This window comes from Suillus subaureus (genome assembly GCF_016647635.1).
Source record: "Suillus subaureus strain MN1 chromosome Unknown BJ212scaffold_283, whole genome shotgun sequence".
NCBI classification, from domain to species: Eukaryota; Fungi; Basidiomycota; class Agaricomycetes; order Boletales; family Suillaceae; genus Suillus; species Suillus subaureus.
The window spans coordinates 1-22,583 of NW_024538839.1; the positions used below are offsets into that span (position 1 = coordinate 1).

General features: G+C 47.4%; 4 protein-coding genes across 4 annotated transcripts; 2 read left to right on the plus strand and 2 right to left on the minus strand.

The window, feature by feature from the left end:
• Positions 1 to 643: 643 nt before the first annotated feature.
• BJ212DRAFT_1489476 (uncharacterized protein) lies at positions 644 to 1,069 on the minus strand (the record flags this gene model as incomplete). The annotated part of the gene is made up of 1 exon (XM_041341420.1): positions 644 to 1,069. The coding sequence occupies one exon, from the start codon at positions 1,067 to 1,069 to the stop codon at positions 644 to 646; it is 426 nt and encodes a 141-aa protein (XP_041185307.1).
• Positions 1,070 to 2,285: 1,216 nt separating this feature from the next.
• Positions 2,286 to 3,065, minus strand: BJ212DRAFT_1409258 (uncharacterized protein). Its single transcript, XM_041337458.1, has 4 exons — positions 2,625 to 3,065; positions 2,501 to 2,554; positions 2,429 to 2,451; positions 2,286 to 2,377 (listed from the first exon to the last, which is right to left on the minus strand). The coding sequence occupies exons 1-4, from the start codon at positions 2,997 to 2,999 to the stop codon at positions 2,362 to 2,364; spliced, it is 468 nt and encodes a 155-aa protein (XP_041185308.1). The 5' UTR covers positions 3,000 to 3,065; the 3' UTR covers positions 2,286 to 2,361.
• Positions 3,066 to 4,459: 1,394 nt separating this feature from the next.
• Positions 4,460 to 5,388, plus strand: BJ212DRAFT_1582393 (uncharacterized protein). Its single transcript, XM_041342319.1, has 2 exons — positions 4,460 to 4,612; positions 4,661 to 5,388. The coding sequence occupies exons 1-2, from the start codon at positions 4,568 to 4,570 to the stop codon at positions 5,126 to 5,128; spliced, it is 513 nt and encodes a 170-aa protein (XP_041185309.1). The 5' UTR covers positions 4,460 to 4,567; the 3' UTR covers positions 5,129 to 5,388.
• A 9,775-nt stretch (positions 5,389 to 15,163) lies between these two features.
• BJ212DRAFT_502213 (uncharacterized protein) lies at positions 15,164 to 16,161 on the plus strand. Its single transcript, XM_041343349.1, has 3 exons — positions 15,164 to 15,349; positions 15,607 to 15,877; positions 15,974 to 16,161. The coding sequence occupies exons 1-3, from the start codon at positions 15,317 to 15,319 to the stop codon at positions 16,063 to 16,065; spliced, it is 396 nt and encodes a 131-aa protein (XP_041185310.1). The 5' UTR covers positions 15,164 to 15,316; the 3' UTR covers positions 16,066 to 16,161.
• The last annotated feature ends 6,422 nt before the right edge of the window (positions 16,162 to 22,583 follow it).

Genomic DNA, 22,583 nt, shown 5'->3' on the forward strand with positions numbered 1-22,583 from the left:
CCGTGTGCAGATGTATATATGTACACGCAGATAGTGTGTGGGATGGATATGTTCACCCGCTGTACATTGGTTGAATTAGGAATTGTACTTTCGTGAGCACTAGTAGGATGCTCGTTATGCTATGCACATGGCACTAGTTGTGCTTTATTGAATATATGTTTCTTTGTCCATGCTACCAGCTCAGTTCGAACCATGAATCATTGTGTGTCCTATAATGCTGTGTGGTTGTACTGTGTAAGTGTTTCCATACCTGTGATAGTCACTGACTTGCAGCAAAATCTTCGGATTACCGTCTTGAACTGTTTCACGGTAGCACATCCCCCAGTGCATCATACCGCTAGGATTCGCTAGAATTTTTCAACATAGAAATCCTCGAAAGGAGTGCCACGACAGGCGTACTAGTAGATCTAATACAATAACAGGCCAAGGGATACAAGACTTTATATATTTGACCCTACTGTATCATAGCTTTCGAATAATCCAAGTATGAGGTGAATCTGGCTGCAGATAGCCTCGGATTGCATTGGCTAGACCTTCTAATACATCGATAAATAGAACACGCTCTATATCCATCGGGTTGAACTCATTATTCCTACCAAAAGGAACGACGCGCGCCAAAATGGCTTTTTTAAATGTTCCCCATTCAAATATCTTTTTCACGTTCCAAAATCCTCGTCGCGAGAAATTTCAGCGCGATCTCGGATAGTCCTCGAGGATCTATCAAATCGAAACACATGTCCTTGTTTCCGCTAAGCTTCTTCAGGTAGGAGGGTACTCGCGGGACCGGGCGACGCAAGTTGGATGGACTCCCAAAGGTAGGGTCCTGGTACTCTGACCAAGTGCTGGGAAGGTTTGCTAGAGGCCGTGGAAACTCCACGTATTTCCAAACATTGCCAAATGCAAGGATTACGCCGATGGTCGTGAGCGTCGAGTCTCCCATAAAAGCAAAGTAGGCTTGACGGGAGATCTGCATCGCCGCGGATGAAAAGCCGTAGTTTTTGGCCCGCAGACTCTTTGGCTTGATCTCGACCAAACAAATAATCTTTTCACGTACGATAACTGGCGGCATAGAAGGTGGCAGCTTGATACGGCGAAGGATCTGAGCAAAGTCAGGGACAACATGTGCATGGGGCACTTTGGCTTGAGTGCGTCTTGGAGGAGTCCTTGGTTCCGAGAAGAAGGGGGCACTGATTCACTCCTGTTACCCCCACTGCGGCCACGTCCGGAAGAAAGTGAGTCAGGCGGAGACGGGTCGAAGGATCGAATTAAAACATGTTGTGGTGCAACGTTGCAGAAGAGATCATCCCCAATTGAACCGGGGAATGTGTACCTTTCAAGAGCGCGAGCTCATACACAGTACCACAGAAATTCTCTATGCTCAGCATTTGCTGCTGAGATCGCCGTCATCAAGATGCCGTCGGCCAGCATAGATGTCTTGGAATCCCTGGACCCTTGTATCGCAACACCGGAGGGCATTTGTTGAGACTGAATCAACGGAGCAATGTACTGAGAGGGAGCCCCTGATGAGGCAGTTCATCCTCTGGGCCCTCCAGAGGGTCCAGCGTACCATTTAAGTTCACGTCTCCCCCACGAAAATTCAAGTTGTCCTACCCAGCCCTACAACATTATAAACAAAATTTCGGCTTCTGGCTCAGCGACCAATGGCTCATCGAACTTGGAAAACACACATACCTTCCTGAGGATCGTTTTGACCCTTCACTTGACGAAGATTTCTGGATGAGAGGTGTCGCGTACATCTGCGAGACTGTCAACCTTGAAGGTCTGACCTTTGAACACTGCTTTCAGCCAAAGACGAACGGCGCACCTCCTCAGTTCCTGGATGCCGATGGAGAGGTGCTTGTTTTATCTGTGTGCGATGATGTCGAGGACGACATCCCTTCGCAGCAACAGGTAGATTATTTGACGAATCTTCTCGGTAGACCGCCGCAGTGGTGGGTCAATATCTATCCGCGTAATGATTGGGAACGAACGTAGAAATATTATATTTTGATGTCGAGCCTCCGCCACTGTTGACTTGGAATACTATCTCAGGCTGTACATGACATAACCACCTGTTCACCACGCGGTTAAGTTGCTGTACTTTGCTCATCTGCCGATCCCAAGATGATTGCAGTATTCGTGTGATACTCTCTTCAATTGCGCAGGTACTTGTCAATTTTCAGAGTTTGCGTGCACGTAGTACTAGTTGGTGTCGCACGTGCTGTGTCACGTGTGCATAGAGAGTCCAGTATTCTAGAACTTCCAGTTTCAAACTTTCAAGTCAGTCTCCATTTCCTTGAAGTCGAGATTCGCACGTCGCGCTCAAGAAGGCAGCAGGATCAATTCTTGAGAACATATTGATCAAAAGTCGTGTGGTGTCCGTATTGTATGCCTTGAATGATAATTTGCAACGCTGACCTACTGATAGCTTCCGAATAATCCAATTTTGAGGTGAATCTGGCTGCAGATTGTATTGACTAAACCTTCTAATACATATCAGTAGGAATTGCTCTATATCCATTGAAAAGAACACAATTTTGACATCAAAAAAGACGTGTGTGCCTTTCTTCCCCATTTCAAAGATCCTTTTCACGTTCCAATATCCTCTGCGCGAGGTACTTCAGCGCGATCTCCGATAACCCTCTAGAATCCGACAAGTCAAAAGAAGCATGTTTGTTTCCACTTAGCTGCGATAGATAGGAGGGTACCCGCGGGAGCAGGGATTGCGAGGGAGACTGTCTTCCGAAGGTAGGGTCCTTAGACTCTGACCAGCTGCTAGCAAGGTGCATGGGAGGCCGTGGGAACTCCACGTATCTCCAAATACTGCCAAATGCAAGGATTGCGCCAATGGTCGTGAGCGTCGAGTCTGCCATAAATGCATAGTAAGCTTGACGGGAAAGCTGCACCTCAGCAGTCGGAAAAGGATCTTTGGCTCGAAGGCTCTTTGGCTTGATCTCGACGAAGCAAATAACTTTTTCACGTTCGATGACCGGGGGCATCACAAGCGGCAGCTTGATACGGCGAAGGATCTGAACAAAGTCAGGGACAACGTGACTGTTCTTCACTTTGGATTGAGAGCGCCTTGGGGGAGTCCTTAGTTCTGAGAGTGAGAAGATTGATTCACTGCTGCTAACCGCGCCGCGGACGCGCCCGGAGGAAAGTGAGTCGGGGGGAGAAGGGTCGAAAGAACGAATCAAAACGTGCTGTGGTGCGACATTGCAAATGAGAGAATCCCCAATGGAACTGGGGAATGTGTACATTTCAAGAGCACGAGTCCATACACAGTACCACGGAAATTCTCTATGCTCTGTATTTGCTGCTGAGATCGCTGTCATCAAGGCAATGTCAGATAGCAGAGATGTCTTGTGATCCTTAGACCCCTGTATTACAACGTTGCGCGGCACTTGTTGGGACCCTGTGGACGGGGCAGTGTACTGAGAGGGAGCCCCCGATGAAACAGTTCGTCCTCTATGCCCACCAGAGAGTCCAGAATGGGCAGGGGCCATGGAGGAACTGGTTGACAGTGCGCGAGAGCCATCAACACGCAGATTATGCGGAACTTTCTGGCGTATCTCAGCTGCAGGGGCTAGTTTTAATGGAGGCATAAGCCCATTGGAGTCTGAATCGGACTGAATGTAGGAAGAACTCGATTGCACAGATTGTGAAGCACCCGGGGAGCGGTCATGGAGTAATATCGTATTGTCGAGGTTGTCATGGGGTCCACGAGAATACAGGGGAGATTGTGGGAAATGCTCGCGGAGAGCATGATAACGGACTAGATTGTCCGATGGAGCAGGTGCTGGTGAGCGGTAAAATGGACGTTGAGGTGTGTGAGGGGAAACGCCTGACGCCGAAGACATACTAATAGATGATTGACTATCAGGAGTGTGTGGCGAATGGAATCTATGAGAAGAATGTTGTGAAGTTGGGGTGGATGAGACTGAGTGTTGATGGGAATCATAACGCTCACGATCCATGACTCGGTACCACTGAAAGTGAGAGATGAGTTTGAAAAATTGAGCGGGTTTTATACCTTCAGCATAGCATGCTTCTCCAGGAAGAGCAATCGTACGCCGTCCACAATGGCCTGTGGACTTCATTAAAAAAGAAACACGAGACCAAATCCAGTTAATGTGCCACTTGGACCTGGCAGTGGTTTACTGTGGTTTTTTTTTTGGATCAAATTTCTGTCTATTGGGGGTAATGTGCCCTATGTCGGACAATACTGAGTAGTCTATAAGTTCCTGTGGAAGTTCATGAGGGATGTCATTGTTCCGAATGTCGGATCGTCATGATCGGCTTGTTGACCACAGATCCACGCCGAAGGAGCATAATAGAAAGGGCCATTGTTGTTTCCGAGTCTGTGGGCGATCATTGTTAGTCAATCAATCCACAACGAAATTCAGGTGACTGATGCTGATGGACTTCAAGTTGTAGATGGTGGCTGTGCCATTTCACCAAGTACTTAAAAGCAGATCGGCGGCATATGCTACTTCCGAACGTTGATCCCTTCTTGCATTCGCTCTGACAGAGTCTCGACTGAACAAAAAGCATTACATACATTACGATGTCTGCATCCGAACTTCTACGCCAATCGATGCAAAATCTAAGGGTGAGTCTGCTTCTTCTTGTCCATAATTCCTCGCTGACACCACACCAGGTTGTTGAAACGAAGTCAACCCTACCGCCCCTTGTACCCTTCAGATTCACGGTTCGCCCACACAAGCTCAAGCTCTCCTACCCGCCCAGACAACGTTACAAACAAAACTATGGCTTTTGGCTTAGCGACGAGTGGCTCGCTGAACTCGGAAAGAACATCCGCCTTCCTGAGGATTCTTATGATCCTCCCACTCAAAAAGATTTCTGGAAGAGAGGCTTCGCGCATATCCGTGGATGCGTCGACATTGACCCTTTGACAATTGAAAACTGTTTTCAGCCCCAGACAAATGGCGCGCCTACCGAGTACTTGGATGTCGATGGAGAGGTGGTCGTCTTATCTGTGTGCTCTGATGATGAGGACGAAATCCCAGTCATCCCTTGGCAGGAGGAGGTAGATTATTTGGCGAACATTCTGGGTAGACCGCCGCAGTGGTGGGTCAATATCTATCCGCGTAATGATTGGGAGTGAGCGTAGAAATATTTTGATACCGAGTCTCCGCCGTCCGGCGTTGCAACGTTGAATACTTAACTTGCACATCGCATTTATAACCACTACGCTGTTCAAGCTCAAGTTACATCTTCGTGGTAGACTACCGCAGTGGTGGGTCAATATTTCAATATCTAGCCCCGCAACCTTCCCAAGGTCGAGTTTGGATATAATTCAAATTCCCACACACGTTGATGCCAACCACAATATTTCACTATATATAATCACATGTTACAGTACACACCGTGGACGGTAGCACGCGTCGCACGTGCTGTGACACGTGCCACTATGAGTACCAAGTCGAAATCAGAGGACGAGCGGCCTTTTCGTGACTTTTCCCGCATCGCTCTCAGCCTGCCATAGGTCCCTTAAATCTGTCGCAAGTCGCTATTAAGTCGTAAAAATAAATCCGTTGTTTTCCTGATGACTGACTACGTTCCGGATTGAACTTGAAACTTGTATGAAATCGTCATTATCTGAGAGCGAATATATGATAGTAAGTGAGAATCTTGGCTTGCGCTGCTCCGTTATGACGTTACCCAGTAACTGGTCCAAAATTAGGCCCTGCACGAGACTCAAGACGTCTGACTGTTTACAGGATTGTCACCCACTGATAACTCCCATGGCGGTATAACGCGGACCGTTGGTCTTATCAGCAGCCATTATAAGCTATTGGCTCTAATCGTGTTGCTTTCCTTTTCGACTCAGCCTTCTCGTCCCAAATCTCATCACAGAGCGAAAAGCGATTAACTGATGGCAACTATCGCGAACTCTGTAGCTCACCCTACCGTGGTTTCGGTACGCAACTGCGTCCTGTTCACCTGCGGAAGCTGACAATTTAGCACTGCACCCCTAGGCTGATCCTTTCGTGTAGGTTTTTGGGTTGATGTGTTCATATATTTTAACTTATGTCGATTGACTGCAAGTCCTGCAAGAGAGCAGAAGGTTTGTTCCGCGCTTCACCGTAATTGCAGCATTTGTTAACATTTTTCAGAACCTGCACAACCGCTGGCAGTAAGTTGGTATACTGTTCGTTTCGTAATCGATCCCATGACCCCGTTCGCAGTCCCGACATTCCTGCTATTGCCACAGTGAAGCCCGGACAGGTGTGTCACGATAGCCTTGGATGAATATATACATCTGTCTTACGTTCAATTATTTGCACAGGTGTTTAACGTCGAATGTGTTGACTGGACAGGAGCACAAATTGGTAACAACGATAGTACGTATACGGGCTTACGCCATCATAAGGATTGGATTTAATTTTCGTCAGCGAGCGATGACATCAGAGACGTAGACTTGACCAGCGTTCATAATTTGTCCGGTCCAATCGCTGTGGAGGGCGCCGAGCCTGGAGACTGTCTGGTAGTTGACATTCTTGATGGTATGTCGTACCTGGTTACTCCCCTGTCTTTTTTTATTTGTTCGTAGTCAGACCGTTTGACAAGATGCCCTGGGGCTACACCGTAAGGACTCTCACAGAAATGATGATTCAGCAAAGCGCCTAAAGTGCAACAGGGTATTTTCGAACTCGAGAACGGTGGTGGATTGTTTGGTGAGCGAACACAAATACCATGGTTCACATTTTTCTAATCAAAATTTTACGTAGCTCGCGAATTCCAGAGCAGAGCTGCAAAGGCTATCTGGGATTTTAAAGGTTTGGCTCTTTCTACGATACGCGTGCAATGTAATGACATGTCTCTAGGCGTCTATGCCACTTCAAGGCACATTCCTGGCGTGCGCTTCGCTGGCGTGTCGCATCCTGGTTTGATTGGCACAGCACCGTCCGCCGAGCTATTGGCAACCTGGAACAAGCGTGAAGGTGCCCTTATTGAAGCTCATGCCAACGCAGTTCCACCCGTCGCCTATGGCCCATTGGTACCAGGTGCCTATGTCGGCCAAGACCTTCCTAATGATCTACGTGCGAAAATCTACCGCGAAGGCGCGCGGACAATTCCCGGTAGAGAACATGGGGGCAACTGTGACGTAAGCTTCCTCTAAATCAGCCCTTGTCATCTCAATCGTAGTAACTGTCTGCATCACAGATTAAAAACTTGTCAAGGTGAAGGAAGCTCACTACAGGCTTTCGTTGTTCCTCACATATTTTGGATCAAGGGGCTCGCGTTGCTATTTCCCTGTTTTCGTGAAGGGTGCAAACTTGTCTGTTGGCGATCTCCACTTCTCTCAAGGAGATGTAAGTATCTTGATTACGCAGTTGTGCTCATGCTAACATTCATGCAGGGCGAGGTAGGCTAGAATCCATCAGTGTGTCGATGATCTGAACGAACGCTACTTAGCTGTCCTTTTGTGGCGCCATAGAGATGGTGTGGAATTTCTGCAATCTTGTCCTGCTTTCACTAATGTAGCTTCTAGGCTGGAATAGTTACCTTCAGCACTAGCATCATCAAGGGCGGTGTTGAGAAGTTTGCTATGAAGCAACCCATCTTCCTGGTATGTATTTGTCTCAGGTGGCCATTCACCGGTGCTGACCGTCACAGCCCTCTCCTGTCGATCCGTTATACTCTGCAAAAGTAGGTGCATAGGCACGTCACTTATTTCAGTTGCTAATCCAATTGCTAGTTGATCTTCCAGGGGATCAGCGTAGACTACCGTATGCATGAACACATCGAATGCCATATCATTCATTATTGACGATAATAATTAACAGACGGCGATGGTACCCAGTACAACATGGATGCGTCAGTGTACTTTCCCTTGATACACTGATGCATAGCTCATTGACTCTAATTAGCACGGTGGCTTATAAGCAGGCTGCTCTGAACGCCATCGCTTATCTTATGAAGATCGGTTACAGTAAGTCCTGCGTTGCGAAATGAACCATCTACTGATCAGCGAGTGTAACCGTAGCCCGTGAGCAAGCATGTAAGTGTATGTTCTGTGAGAGGAAAAAGTCGCTCATTTCCATTCAGACCTTTTGCTGTCTGCTGCGCCGGTGGAAAGCCATATTGGTGCAATTGTGGTAAGTCAAGTCCAATTTGACTTCCTCGATAGTTTTATTCAATTTTATCTTAGGACTCTCCAAATGCCTGCGTGACTCTCGGTCTCCCCTTGGGGATCTTTGAACATGTGAGTTCGTTGTAATACATGTAGCCTATTTTACTCAATGATGTGTAACAGGACATTTTACCCAAGGATGAAGGTTTGAAGAAACTGGAATTCGGGCAATGTGCTGTGCGCAGCGATGGCGTGCTGTAAAAGATGGCCAAGACTATGAAACCTCTGCATAAACCAGTCCACAATGATGTATTACAATTGATGTTACACGCACAAGCATTTTATACAGTACTATACGGAGGGTTTCTTACCCTCACCCCGAAAGAACAACAATCTGAAAAACCTCTCATACACCTGTTCCCCCTAGACTCGAACAGCGAGTTGCCGCAAATAGGCCGAATTAGTGTTCTGTGACATTGAGTCCGCGAGGAGCAGTCACGTGCCACTCTGCTTTCAACACCTGTGAGCCGGGTTTGACGCTACTGCACACCCACTCAAACAGTCCATCATTCTTTCCCGCACGGCCTCCAGTGGTTGACCACCTCGCATAACACCCATCTCCTACCAGCACCTTGCCCGAGTCGATGTCAGCAAGGCCTTCGGGCTCTTGCAATGTGACTGTAACACGAGGGTCTGCAGGAAGCGGCAGAGATGTGCGAATGACGACATTGCTGACGGGCTCGTGGTGCGTATTTTTGATGGTGGTTGTGATAGTATGCGTCGTAATCGCCTTACCGTTTAGCACGGTGAAGTCGGGTAGTGAGTTGACAGCGCGGTTGAACTGGGTGGTCACCGCGGGGTCAATACCAAGAGAACATTGGATAGTTTGTGGTCGGTCGACACTCTGCTCCGATGTGCAAGGTAATGGTTTCGGAAACTGAATATAGGAAACAACGTACCGTGATGTCGCTGTCAGAAATGTGTTTTCCATCCAGGTAAGTGTGAATAATGCCCGGAGTTAGTACATAGTCGCTGGTATTCGAAATTTCGCACTAGAATGATGGAGGTGAAGCTGATACGATGACATAAACGAGACACCACCCACAGTCCAAAAGACGCGGTTATCAACGCTCGGTACTGCGACTCTTGTAAATAACGCTTTCAATGGAATGGTTGCTATGAGAACGTGATGGATCTCCCCCGCTGTACGACCTGGAATGAACACTTTTGAGGTCGCTATGTGAGTAATGGCTTTGTCGAGCTACGAAAGATTATTGTCGGATTTGCTGGTAGTAGGAAACAGTCATGACGCACCTCTCCTAACACTGTGCGTTCTGATGACTGCGCTGAAGCGGGAAAGATATTCAATGGCTGAGACTGCTGCAAGTTTGGTGTTGGTTTATTGAAGCCAAGGGTGCTCTCTGTGGTGGCACCCCCGCCAAAACTCAACATACTTGAGTTCCGCGCAGTGGATGGATGTGGCGATGATGGCACAATCCTTGAGGAAGTTTGACCTGCTAATGTACTTGATTGCACTGGAGTAGATCCAAAGAGACCCTGAGTTGTGGCAGTGGGTTGTCCCTGTAAAGCTCCAAAGGAACCCCCAGCTGCGGAGGTAGATTTCCCCCCGAAAGCTCCGAACACGTTGTCCGCTGCAGGTCCCTGCGCGGCCCCGGTCGAACCTTGGCTGGGGTCTGCTTGGTGAGGAACACTCTGAAAGCTTCCAAATACTGTCGAGGACGGAATATTTCCAAAAGGTGAAGCATGTACCGGGGCGTTCCAGAATGGAGTAACTTGGGTCCTGACCGCCGGTTGATGGTAGGAGTCAGACTGAAACAAGGACCCTTGTTGCCTTATCTCCATCTTCTTCGGCTCAGGTAGTCCTACTGAAGGAACACGGGGCTTGGCTGTTGTCACTGCAAGCTCCACATTGTCCCAATTCTCCCCGGTAGACTGAGAGATTTGGCATCGATAAGTGAGAACGACTGATGAAGAAGGGGCACCGTCAATGGTTGTGACATGTATTTCGTATACTGGCTTCCAGGTAGCGCTAACCCCTAGTGAGGACTCAGTGAGACGAAAATGCGACAGATTAACGGTAAGACAACTCACTGTACTTCAGTTCCAGCTCAGCGGTCGTAGCGGTGCGGCCAGAAACTGGTGCAAGAATAACAGTGGCTTTTGTCGTCAGGGACTGGGACTTGAGGAGAAGTCGCTGGGTTTCTTTAGCTATCTCCTTCTGAATATCCTTGATCTGCTGGTCAAGCACCGCAATGACTTCGGATCGACTCTTGCCAATGTCTACAAACTCATCGAATAACTTGACGAGTTGTGCAGGTTCCGCCCCGCCTGCCAGAGTATCTCCCTTGGCAAGGGAATTCATGTACGTCGACAGGAAGGTGAAGCTTTCTTGCCTTAGTTGACGCTCGTCCCCTAAGCGCGTATACTCGGCCTGGAGACCACGAAGAACATCACTACTGACAGGATTAAGTTCGCGCTGATAGCCAAATGGCACGTTTGGTTTATAGTCGGATGAGCTGTGGTAGTAATCCATGACCAGCAGATCATCTGAACCAATAGTCACGGATGCCCGAACTCCATAATACGGCGAACACAGGATGGGAAGGTTTGAAATCTCAATGGCCTGCGACACATTCTAATTGTGTAGTAGTAATAAGCATGCGAGACGTAGAAGCTACTGAGGCCAATCACTATACACGTACCGAAGACTGGGTTAAGTCGAGGGGGAAAACACGAGTAACCTCAGCTACGTCAACCTGGGAGTTGAATATCTTCACGGACTTGATGGGAAAGTCAGTTGCAGAGAGAGTTATCACATTCATCCTGAGTGGCCTCGCAGAGTAGAGAAGGTGAGGTACATATACAAGCGTTTATAGAAGTCTCGAGCAAGCTTCGAGGATCGAGTCAGGTAAGTCAGTTGCATCACATGGCGGAACCGCCGAGGCCTGGGCCGCGACTTGTGTTCGTAAATTCCAATATTCTCACACTATCTTCCACTCCCGATACTGCCCTCAAAATGACCCATCCTATGGTCCTAGATAGTGCGCCCCACACGCTTGTAGGACACACCCTATGCCAGTCGGTAGCGCCCCAAGAGGCCCTGGATCCCGGATCAGAGAGAGTGCCAGACAGCCGACTGACGACAAACCTCCAATTGACGTTTGGTTTCCCTAAACAAGGCACTGGTTGACTACGGTCCGACAAAGTGATTCACCACGTAGACCAATGTAGACCACGGCTACTCGCGTGTTGAGTGTTGGATAGCTACCAAGGCGAATCCCGCTCGTGACGATGGCGCCGGAAGCTCTTCTGCTAGTATAGGCAACTGGGCAACTGCAAAGCAGCTAATTGCGGCTGTGCCATGCCTGGATCATTATTGTATATGTTTCACTCGATTGCTCTGGGTCACAATCACTAAATGGAACATCTGCGCTCAGCGTCTCAGACGGGCCGGTATCACACTCTAAAACCATGGACTTTTGAACGGTATGTTTTTATTCTACAAAACACTTTAAAACATAGATTTATCTTTCTCTGTAGATAGGAAACAGCTGAAAGTACGCAAGATTACTGCATCACAGTTCACCGTGCGGCCTCGTAAAAAGCAGAACCGTGGGCCACCTGGCCCGCCAGGTGTACCTAGCTAGAATCCAGAAGTACGAAGATATACTATCATGTATTTTATCACCCATCTCACGACTCTTCCCTCTGCGGTCTCAAGTTGGAAACGCTGTTCCACTGCGACATCGAGCGTTTGTCTCGTCTCAACCCAGTATGGCCCCTGACAGATGCCAACCTCGATATATGCAACCCGTCCACCATCATTGGCTTGCTCCGACTATTTCCCGACCTCTCCTCGTTAAAAATCTTTATGCCCTCTGGCGATGGATTGTCCTTCGAGCTGCTCACCCACTCCACCATTCAATTTGTTTCTGTTATAATGGCCCTCAACACAAGACCAATTAGTTCACTTGTTTGATGCACTCACGCTCCCCAATTTGCTCGCGCTTCACGTTGAGGGTAGATCCTGGCCTCGTGTTGAAGATTTTATTTTGCAATACGGTAATTAAATCAACGCCCGCTAAATGTTCAGCTGTATCTCCGTTTTGATCATACCAACTACATTACTGTAACGAGTCTACTGGAAGTGCCGTCTGCACCGGGAACCACGCACTTGTGCGATACAAATAAAGGATACACTATAAGGAGTATTACTACAATTATTCAAGCCTATCAAGTACTAGTAATGAGCGGTTGTTGCTCTCTGTTATCAATGTTCGCAGCCGAAGGGTGGTATTTGCGTGTCAACCGCGCGGTCAACGCGCCGCCCTCTAATTGTTCTACCTCCTCCACGATGGTATACCCCCCTAACCATGGCAAGACAACAATCCACAGCCAGTAATAGAATCCGCACAACTGTAAAGGGTCAGTTTGATGTAGGGTTGCGTTGTAAGTGGTGTACACACCGCAAGGATACCAAGTCCCACCACACAGTAACTGGATGGATGTGGTCAGATGTGAGCCCAAAAATACAACATTAGACTTACGTTGCGTGCCAAAAAGACACGTCGCCATGACCATTTTCTGGTGGTACCCTTGTCAAATAATTCAGTTCTGCTACAAGCCGTTGATTCGGAGGGACGATACCAGGGCATTATGAGGAGAAATACCGCGCTGAGGAGGTAAAGGGAAACATAAATATTCCTCGCACGATACTTCGAAGGTGCAAGGCCAGCAAGTATTCGTCGCCTTCGAAGAAGCCACAATCCTATGGCAGTTGCAGCATTGAACACCTACGACTTGTTGATCACATAATACACGACGGCGGAGTAAAATTCTTACTAAATTCGGATAAGAAGACAAGTCTATCAAAAAGTTAAATGCATCCCGAGCTGGGAGGGCAACTATCACGAAGACTGTGAGAAAGTACTTCAGACACACTGGTGCCAATGGTGTGCCGAATGGCTTGGTTGATGCAAAAAATCTTGGATAGGGAAGTAGCCCCTGTCGGGCAATTTTACGCAATACGCGTGTCTGACCAACAGTCTGGCAGAATGAATTTTCACATTATGACAAGCCAAGCAGTTTCCAATGCGTTGCTCACCACGGCGATCTAGAAATGTATTTTGTGAGTAACTCGAGCACGCGAAATACAAAGATCACACACAATGTTTCCAAAGCAACTTAAAGCAACCATGATCGGCAAGGTTTTGGCTGCAAAGCCCCCTCCGAATACACGTTGGAAAAATAAAGCCGCGATGAGTTGCCCAGAATTGCTTATTTCGTCCTTTGGCACTGCCGCCACGTAAGCGACATTGACAAAGAAAAAAGACATGCGAGTAAAAATAGTGATAGTAAGCCGGCTTTGCGTACTGTGCGGACAGGATCACGCGTATGGACTTCCCCGATGACATTAAATGCGTTGTGCCAACCAGAGAATGCAAAATTAGTCTTGACTAGGGCAGTAGCCAAAGAATTTGGATTGGCCGTACTACCACTGAAAGGGGATCGAAAATTGGCAAACGGATCACGGATGTGAGTGAAACCACCAAGCACGAGGGCGCCCGTGAAGACCAAGCTAATAGAACAGTCAGTTAGTAGATAACAAATGGTGAATGATGTGCTCACAAGACAAGAGAAAGGACCTTTAACCCAGTAAGAAAGTTCACGGCTCTTAAAGACCATTTCGTTGACAGGGCGACAACTGCGTGGTCAAGTTCAGATTATACCTTAGTGCAAGGAACATAAGAAGCTCACAAGCCATGCCAACAGCACAGACTGCTACAGCAATAATGGTTTGCCTTGCGGGAGTGATGGGGATATCAAAAATTGTAAGTATATATTGCGCAAATACAATGGAATTTGTTGCGCTAAAACTGATCAGCGTAGGACCAATCCCATGAATATCTCATCCAACATGCAAACTGTAGCACGCACGACAGAAGGACTGAAGTTACAGCGAACATGACTGGGACCAAAAACTGTGGACGAGGATATGCCTGCTCCAAGTACACAACTTCTGCCCCGGATCTCTTTGGGAACATACTCGCGTATTCACTGTAGACCATGAGACCTCCGAGTGCAAATAGCGGAGCCAATAGCCAGAAGACAAACAACAGGCCAATTGAGCCAACAGAATTGAGTATGACGCCCGGGACAGAATATATTCCTGCGCCGAGCATTTGTCCGAGATTAAGCATAACAGAGGATAGTAATGTAACCTTGTAACCCAAGGGATTGCTCTGCAGACGATATGAGTATTGATCGGATACAAGTAAATTGTTGTTGCCTTCTCTGTTGGCGCTCCAGCTGCCAGTGCTGACACAGTGTTTCCTTCATCTTGGGCGTCCCTGCTTTGGGCGAGGACTTCGGAGTCCAGGACGTTGTCGATATTGGTCATGAGACTACTGACGGTGGGTTGATAGGACTGGTACTCGGAGCTGTATCATATATTCAAACACCCACAAGAGTCGGGGCGCCTGGTAGTCATCGGCTACTATTATGGCGCAATCACCGGCAGTGTCCTCGCGCAGTACGTTGCGAGATAAACCTCAATGCAGTTGATGCAGTACTTGTGGTACTTACGGTAGCTGGGCAGTTTCAGTTCTAAAACCGGGAAAGTCGTAAAGAACTTTTGCCAATCAGTAATAAATATGAGTGTCTTCGGAAGGCTGAGCGCTGAGCGCCGAACGTTGGACATTGGATGTTGAACTGTATAAGCAGCACTTATTTTTAGTGCCACTAGGCTACTCAAAAATTTCCTTAACGAGTTGTTACTTGTTTTGTTCTCTTTGAACTGGCATGCATGTTTGTCACAGCTAGACTCTGTCAGTTCCTTACGTTGCAACATTAACTTTATCTCTTCCTGCTGTTTAGTTTTCAGATAATGCTGTTTGCCTCCGAGCCTCGTTTGCCAGTCTTAATCAAGCTAATCTGGGTTCTGAAGGATGAATCGAAACTCAGAGTTCGTTACGGCACAACTCTGGTTCCCCCTGCAAACCTGGTCTCGAACTCCTCTTGCTGTGCATTGCCAACCAAGCATCAAGCTTCTTTTGGTTGGCCTTCTCTAGCTCAACCTCAAACACGGCCTTGACTCTGGCCTTAAACTCAATTTATATTTCTGCCATCTCTGTTGAAGTTTGAGTTAGCTGCTTCCTTGACAAGTACCGTTTTTACGCCGTCTGCTAAGGACCTATGCTTTGTACTTCTCTGAATGAATTAAATGTCGTGCGTGTCATGTGTCGTAACATAGAGCACCCTGTTATTTCAGCTGGCGTATGATAGGTAACCGTCTGGATTTCCAAATACCGACTCTGGGTCTGACATCGAGCTCACAGCCTCACACTTGAAGCACACCCTATCAGAGCCATCACTAGGAGAACGAAACATTTCCGTCTTGTCTCTCCTTTATTTCTCTTCGTTCTATTCTACTCTCTACCTCGGTCCCCCAGTCTTCGATCCCAACACTAACCCCCCTCCCACAGCCACACTCCAATCCACACATCCAACCACCCGCAGAAGAACTCGCAGAAATGACAGTCCGCACAGAAGAAGTTGTCCGTCTCCCCGAAGCACACCGAAACGACACGCCCATCTTCCCACTTCCCTCCTCTCCTCTCCGCATTCACATTCACTTCCACGCACTCGTCTCAGTGCACCCCCACTCACATAACCTTAGCTCCAGTCTAGGAATGAGCATAATGGTCATAGACGCGCCCGATCGGGCGCCGAAGCGGCCTTGGGAGGGTGTAGAAGGTATGTTACGTCCCAGATCTGGGCCTGGTATCGCCCCGTCTTCATCGGGTGCAGGGCATGTAGCGGCTCAGATCCCTACGGTTGTTGTGGTAGAAGATCAAGACCGATCGATGGCTGAAACAGATACGGAACTTATAAAGGCTAAGAGAGTGCTTACGACTGAATATCTGAAAGGGAATCGTTCCTGAGAAGAATGGCGCAGAGATAGTTGAAGTGTTTGGAGACAAGCAAGAGCCTGGGGGTGAGCCATGTAGACGCGGATATCTGAGAAAGTATCGTACAGATCTTCTCATCTCTCAGACGCTGGATGGCCTAAGCCTCTCTAGTTAGCCAGAAGTCTTTATTTTCTCAGTACCAGTCACTGATAATATTCATACATATGGATATGGGAACTCACATTTTTCTTCACCTCTCCAGTATTGTCGGCGCCTCTTTTCAACTTTTTCCCTACCAGCAAAGACATATTGTGGTTATCATTGTCGTCATCATCGCCTTCTTTTGGAGTAGACGAATGACAGTGCAGATCGGTTTTCCATCTCTTGATTTGCGAGAACTTTCGTTGAAGGTTTGCTGACGCTGCTTAGAACGTGAATTCCGACATAGTGAGCCCAATGTACTGATAAGATATGATCGCGATTCAAAAAAGTAAAACTAATAATTTAACTGAGGTCCTCGAGCGCTTCGAGACGTGCTATTTGCCTGCGCATTACACATGAGAAAGGTCTTTAGAAACGAAAAAACCAACTCACCTATCACGAACAGCCTCTTGCCATCTCTGCAACTTTGCAGTCTCATTCAGCTGAAACCCATATATTCTTGGTCGATATCTTTCTGCTTTCAATGCGACACTCGCAGTGCTACCTGTCTCTCCAGCACCCTCAGAAATTTCAGGTTCTTCCTTGACTCTCCTACTTTTTCTGCTGGAATCGTTTTCAATACTACGGGAGGTTGGAGTAGGATCAACAGGGCCGGATTTCGGCGGGAGAAGACTTGGGTACACGAGGAACAACAGGTGAGGGAAGGACGTGCCAAAGTAAGCGCCATCAATGGAGCCATGGCGCGACGATTTGGGAGAGTAGACGTCTTCGCATCGACCACAGTACAACTTCACTGATTTTTCATAGGGTGTATCGCTGAGGCCCACAGGAAGTAGTGGCTGAGATTGACAGAGTACTCGCGGGCATCGACCAAAATCTACTCGTTTGAATTTCTCAAGCTGAAAGGACGTGAGGAAGCTTGGCGGTAAGAGCAAGCAGACGTTACCATTTTAGCAAGTCCCCGGGCGGTAACAATCCATCGAGCATGGATTAGACCATACAACAAACGGGCCTGGACATCAAGTGCACCACGTAGCTCGTCTTGTATATCATCGTCTGGGAATCGATGGCTCTCAGTCACAACCTAACAAGGTGGCTTTCAAAATGTACCAAGGTTATCCGTGATTAAATCGAGTGCTTGGGCATAGTTTGAAACTTCGTTGTTGAGGCCGGTGAGATTGAATCTATCTAGGATATAGTCCTCTTCGACTTCGCAGAAATATTCGTTGCCCTTGGATGAAAGGAACCAAGAGATCCACTTCAACTGTGTTTAGAATGTAACATGTCCGTCATAACTGCTTTCTCACCGAACTGGAAACCGATGAAACAGCACAGCTTCAGTTGGGCGTGACGGCTGAGAAATAAAGGACTCACTTGGAGTATTCAGAATCTGAGCCCGTGGAAATGTCGTCCACTGCACGTCCAAGCATTGTATCAGCTATGCAGTCAAAAAAACTCCTTCACTGACGAACTGACTGGCAATATACAAGTAGTAGATGTCAGCGGAACCATGATGCGATTCGAATTTCCAAGAGACAAAACCACCTAGCATCCGCATAAGGAAGAAATTTCTCGCATCACTTTGAACGTGGACGAGGTCTCGACGCTGCCTTCTGCAAATCTCTAACAGCCTGCCAATGGGCTCAACTTGAAACCTCATAGAACCAAAACACCTTCCTTCCAGAAAAATACGGAGCCCATGCCAAAGGATCTCGTGATTAATATGCCCACAGACATGCGAAATCAAGAAGGCCATTTCTCTACATTTGACCTTGACTACACTCCACCAAAGCCAGGGGGAATTACATCTTTCACCGTTGATATCCCTACACCAAGCCGCATCCCAAACGAACAACGCCCTCCTCCAAGATGGAAAACTCCAGAATTTATCTTTTATTATGTGGTCGCTTTATTTGCGATCCCTCTTATGGTATGGGTACCTATCTACTTGAGTTCACGTATGTAAGATTTTGTTGCAGAAGATTGTTACTAATGCTAATGAAACGTCGTCAGCTTCACATCCAAATTACCCATATTATCACCACAGATTGTCACCAGGCTGGATGTTTGGACGCGAAGTTGTGAGTGTCACATCTTGTAGGCATAACGTCCTGGCCGTTTTCTGCCTCTTGATTCATGCGAACGAGGCATCAGGAATAACAAACAATTCCCTGACTTTTATTCTCGCAGGATAACAGTGATACCCAGTATCGGTCATTTCGCAACAACATACTTTCACTCTCATTCCTTGTCCTGATCTTCATCGCTCTCAAATACATATACACACGGTCTGCACTGCGCTCTGCCCCAAGTATGCCCGCAGATAAGCTTTACTTGATTCCGTTTTTCCTCACATTCTCTGCCCTGTACCTTACTGGCCTCCACGGGACGAGCATCTTCAAGATTTTGTTCATCCTGACGGCCAATTACTGGATTGCTAAGACATCCAGAGGGTCGCGCATGGGACCACTGCTGACCTGGATTTTTAACGTTGTAATCTTATTCGCCAATGAGATATATAGCGGATATCGGTACGCCAGTTTCCATCCTTCATTAGAAGTTTTGGTACGTCATTCTAGACGTTGATTATGAACAGTTTCTGACTTTTCACCCAGGATACTTTCCAAGGCATTTATCCGCGTTGGCACATAAGCTTCAATATCACTATGCTGAGATTGATATCATTCAACATGGATTACTATTGGGCCTGTAATTCTTGCGGAGGAGAGGTGAGCAACTAGGTTCCGTATCTGTCTCTATACTTATGTACCTCAAAGAACTTGAATTCTGCTTCTACAGAAAAGCAGAGAGCCAATACGCCACTCCCTTTAGAAGACTATACGTATCGGAGCTACATCACTTACATCCTCTACCCTCCGCTCTACATCGCTGGCCCTATTTTGACATTCAATAATTTCATGTGGCAGGTGCATGATAATTCTCTTCTGTTTCATTGGCTTTCGTTTACATTATTTATGTAGCTGCGCTGCCCTATAAATATTCCCATGCGGGTCCAAAGTCGTTACTTGGTTCGTTTCCTTGTTAGTCTCCTGATCATGGAGTCCATACTACACTATATGTATGTTGTGGCCATCAAAGATACTAAGGCTTGGCAAGGCTATACACCACTGGAGCTGAGTATGATTGGTTTTTGGAATCTCGTCATTGTTTGGTTTAAAGTAAGTTTTTTTTGGATGTGTTTGATTTTCGGCTAATCGTTTGAATAGCTGCTTTTGCCATGGCGGTTTTTCCGTCTCTGGTCTTTGGCAAGCGGTATCGATCCACCTGAAAACATGATACGGTGCATGGTCAATAATTACTCTACTCTTGGATTTTGGCGAAGTTGGCATCGGTCTTACAATCTCTGGATTGTCCGGTTCGGCTGTTATATTAATGTGCATGCTTCTTACTCACTGGCACACAGATACATCTACATTCCACTCGGGGGTACAAAGAACGTTGCACTGACAACCGCGCTTGTTTTCTCATTTGTCGCACTCTGGCATGATCTCTCTTTTCGCTTGCTTGCGTGGGGATGGCTCATCAGTTTTTTCATCTTACCTGAACTGCTTGCGAGGTATCTTCTCCCTCAAACAATGGTTAGTCGAACACCATCCTCGTGGCATTTTCACCTTCTACAGTCCATTTAATTCGCACGATCAGTACGGGCAATTTTCATGGTATCGTCATGTCTGCGCAATCGGAGGCGTACTCAACATGATAATGATGGTTTCTGCGAACCTTGTTGGATTTGTGATCGGTATGGACGGGATAATGTATATGGCCAGCCAGATAGCGGGAACGTGGCAAGGTAGGGCGGCTTCTGTTCTTTGTCACCGTGTCATATTGAACTATCTAATACTCCATTAGGATTCCGTTTTTTGCTCGCGGCAATCTGCATTATCTTCGTGGGAGTGCAGCTTATGTTTGAGTACCGGTGCGTTCTTTCGCTGGTGCGTTTTGCGTTGTGATCGCTCAGACTCGGTTCTCAGAGAAGAAGAGATGCGAAGAGGTATTTACCGAAGGTGTTGACGATTTGCTGGAGGTCATCGATTGTCATTAGCAATCCTACTTAGTGTTCGATGCGTTCTATGCCCTGCGACTATAGGAAACGACGTCGCCAACAAAATGCTTTGTGCCTCCGTCACCCCAATTGGGCTCGTTCGCTATGATCAAGTGGAAACCTGTCGTCGTCAAAGACGATCAGAAGCATTAAGAACATGTGAACAGAGACCACGGTCCGTACTGCAAATGACGACAATGAGGTTGTAGATATAAGCTTCGGCCTGTTGCTTCAAGTGACAAGCTGGGTTTCAGAAGGTTTCGAATGCACCAATACGAAAATTTGTGCCTATCGACGCCCCATGATCTTTTGGTTACAGCTAACCAATGGTAAACCTGTGCCTGAAGCCTGAAGTGTCATCAGTCCTCTGTTCTTCCTGGTCTGGGTGACTCAGTTCTACTGGCATGACACTTCAAATCAAACATAATCAAACAGCTCGAACCTGAATGGGTAATTGGAATGATTCTGTGAATAACTACGAGCACATCGACACTTGTGACGATAATAGTTTTAATGTTAACTGTGATGATATCTAGACGTCCTGAGTGACAAATATAACGGGATTATAGAAAGAAGCGATGATCAAAGGAGTGTCTGGTCTAGAGAGTGACAACAATTAAACCAAAGGAATGAGCAATATATGTGAGTACACTAAACATATAACATAATAAAGAGAGGGAGAGCACTCGCTATGCTCGCACGCGGAGACTACTCAGCCGTGCAGCGTTCATTTCTGCTTCCATGTCCAATGATCGCTGCTTGGCTCGCTCGCGGAGAAGGCCCCACTTGACCCACCAGTCGTCGGCTTCATCTTCAGCATCGTATCCCCAAAGTTCTTTGAGCTGCTCCCATTGTTCGGAAGCTTCGCCGCCGCCGAAGACGCTTTCCCCTTGAGCAGTCTTGGCACGCATGTCCTGGTCGCGCTGTTCCTGCTGAGGACCAGCTGGCAGCATTTGGAAATACAAATTGCATTGTTCGGTATGCGCGACACTGGCACAGCGATCTTCCCGAAGATCTTGAAAAGCATGTAAAAATGTCGATATCTGATCTTTATCTCGCAGATGAGAGAAAAGCTTTGCAAACACAGCGGCATCTTCTACAGCCATTGCGCCCCCCTGCAATGATCCTGCCTGAAGGAAGTCTTAGCGCAATGCGTTATCCCATGATCAAAGTTATAGCATACTGGAAGTGGGTGTGCAGCCTCGCCTATAATTACCATACGACCGTGTTTATCAACCCAATCTTCTATTGGTGGAACCATCTTGACCTGTACACGGGAGGGTGTGGCAGCCAATTTGGTCATCTTTAGGAGTCTGAGACTTTCAATCAGCTAGAATTAACAAACATCACTAGATTGGTTGTACCTCGGTTCGCATTCTCCAAGCTGCCGACGCATCTCCTTTAAATCAAGACCTCCTCCCCAGCAATCATCATCGGACAGCCCCTTTTGCCTGGGAGGCACCCATAGATGTAGCGCAAACTCGTCTTTACCGCCCTGTTCAGCAGCTGTTAGATTCAACACGACACTTCACGAATATTAGCATACTATACGGAATGCCACAGCCGAACGATTATTGCCCAGCCAAACAAACATAGTCTCCTAAACACAACACATCACGTTAAAGCCAATCATGATCATGCAAGTCTGCGACTTACGACGGGTTTTTTGAAGAAGGGTGCCAATTGAGGATCGGCTCTCATAAGTTCTGCCTGGGACAGTAGTACTAAGGCAGTTAGGCAACGAGTTTTATTAACAAAGTCCAGAGTAATGCTTACTTGTAGAACAAAGATTGATATGGCACTGCGTCGAAAACATCCTTACCGACGATTGCTTGTTGCACTACACTCGAGCGGCCATCGGCGCCAACAATCACATCGGCTAGCAGTGTTTCCCCCGTGGTCAATGTCACGTGAGGGCCATCACCACTTACAGAGACAACCTTTGTGCCTGCCCGCACCTCAGCGCCCGCTGCTATGGCAGCATCGTACAGAACTTTCCGGAGTCCGACATGCTGTATGAGCAGATAAAATTAATGTGAAGCGAGGGCAGGAGATTGTACGCACATGCAGGAAAAGGAAGTCTCCTCCAGTTTCTCGCAGAACCTCTTCTTCCCACAGATGGGTACCAATATACTCGCCAGTTTCGTCTGTAGATGTAGTCAGTTATAGAGTAGGGGTGAGGTGCCGATGTACACGAACAAATCTCAACCTCCATAGCACTTGACGTTATGGATACTTGCCGAAGAGCACGCTCGAGGCCCAATGAAAGAGAACTTTCGAGACGTTTGGAGGCAACCGAATGCCTCCGTGCGACATCTGTCCAGTG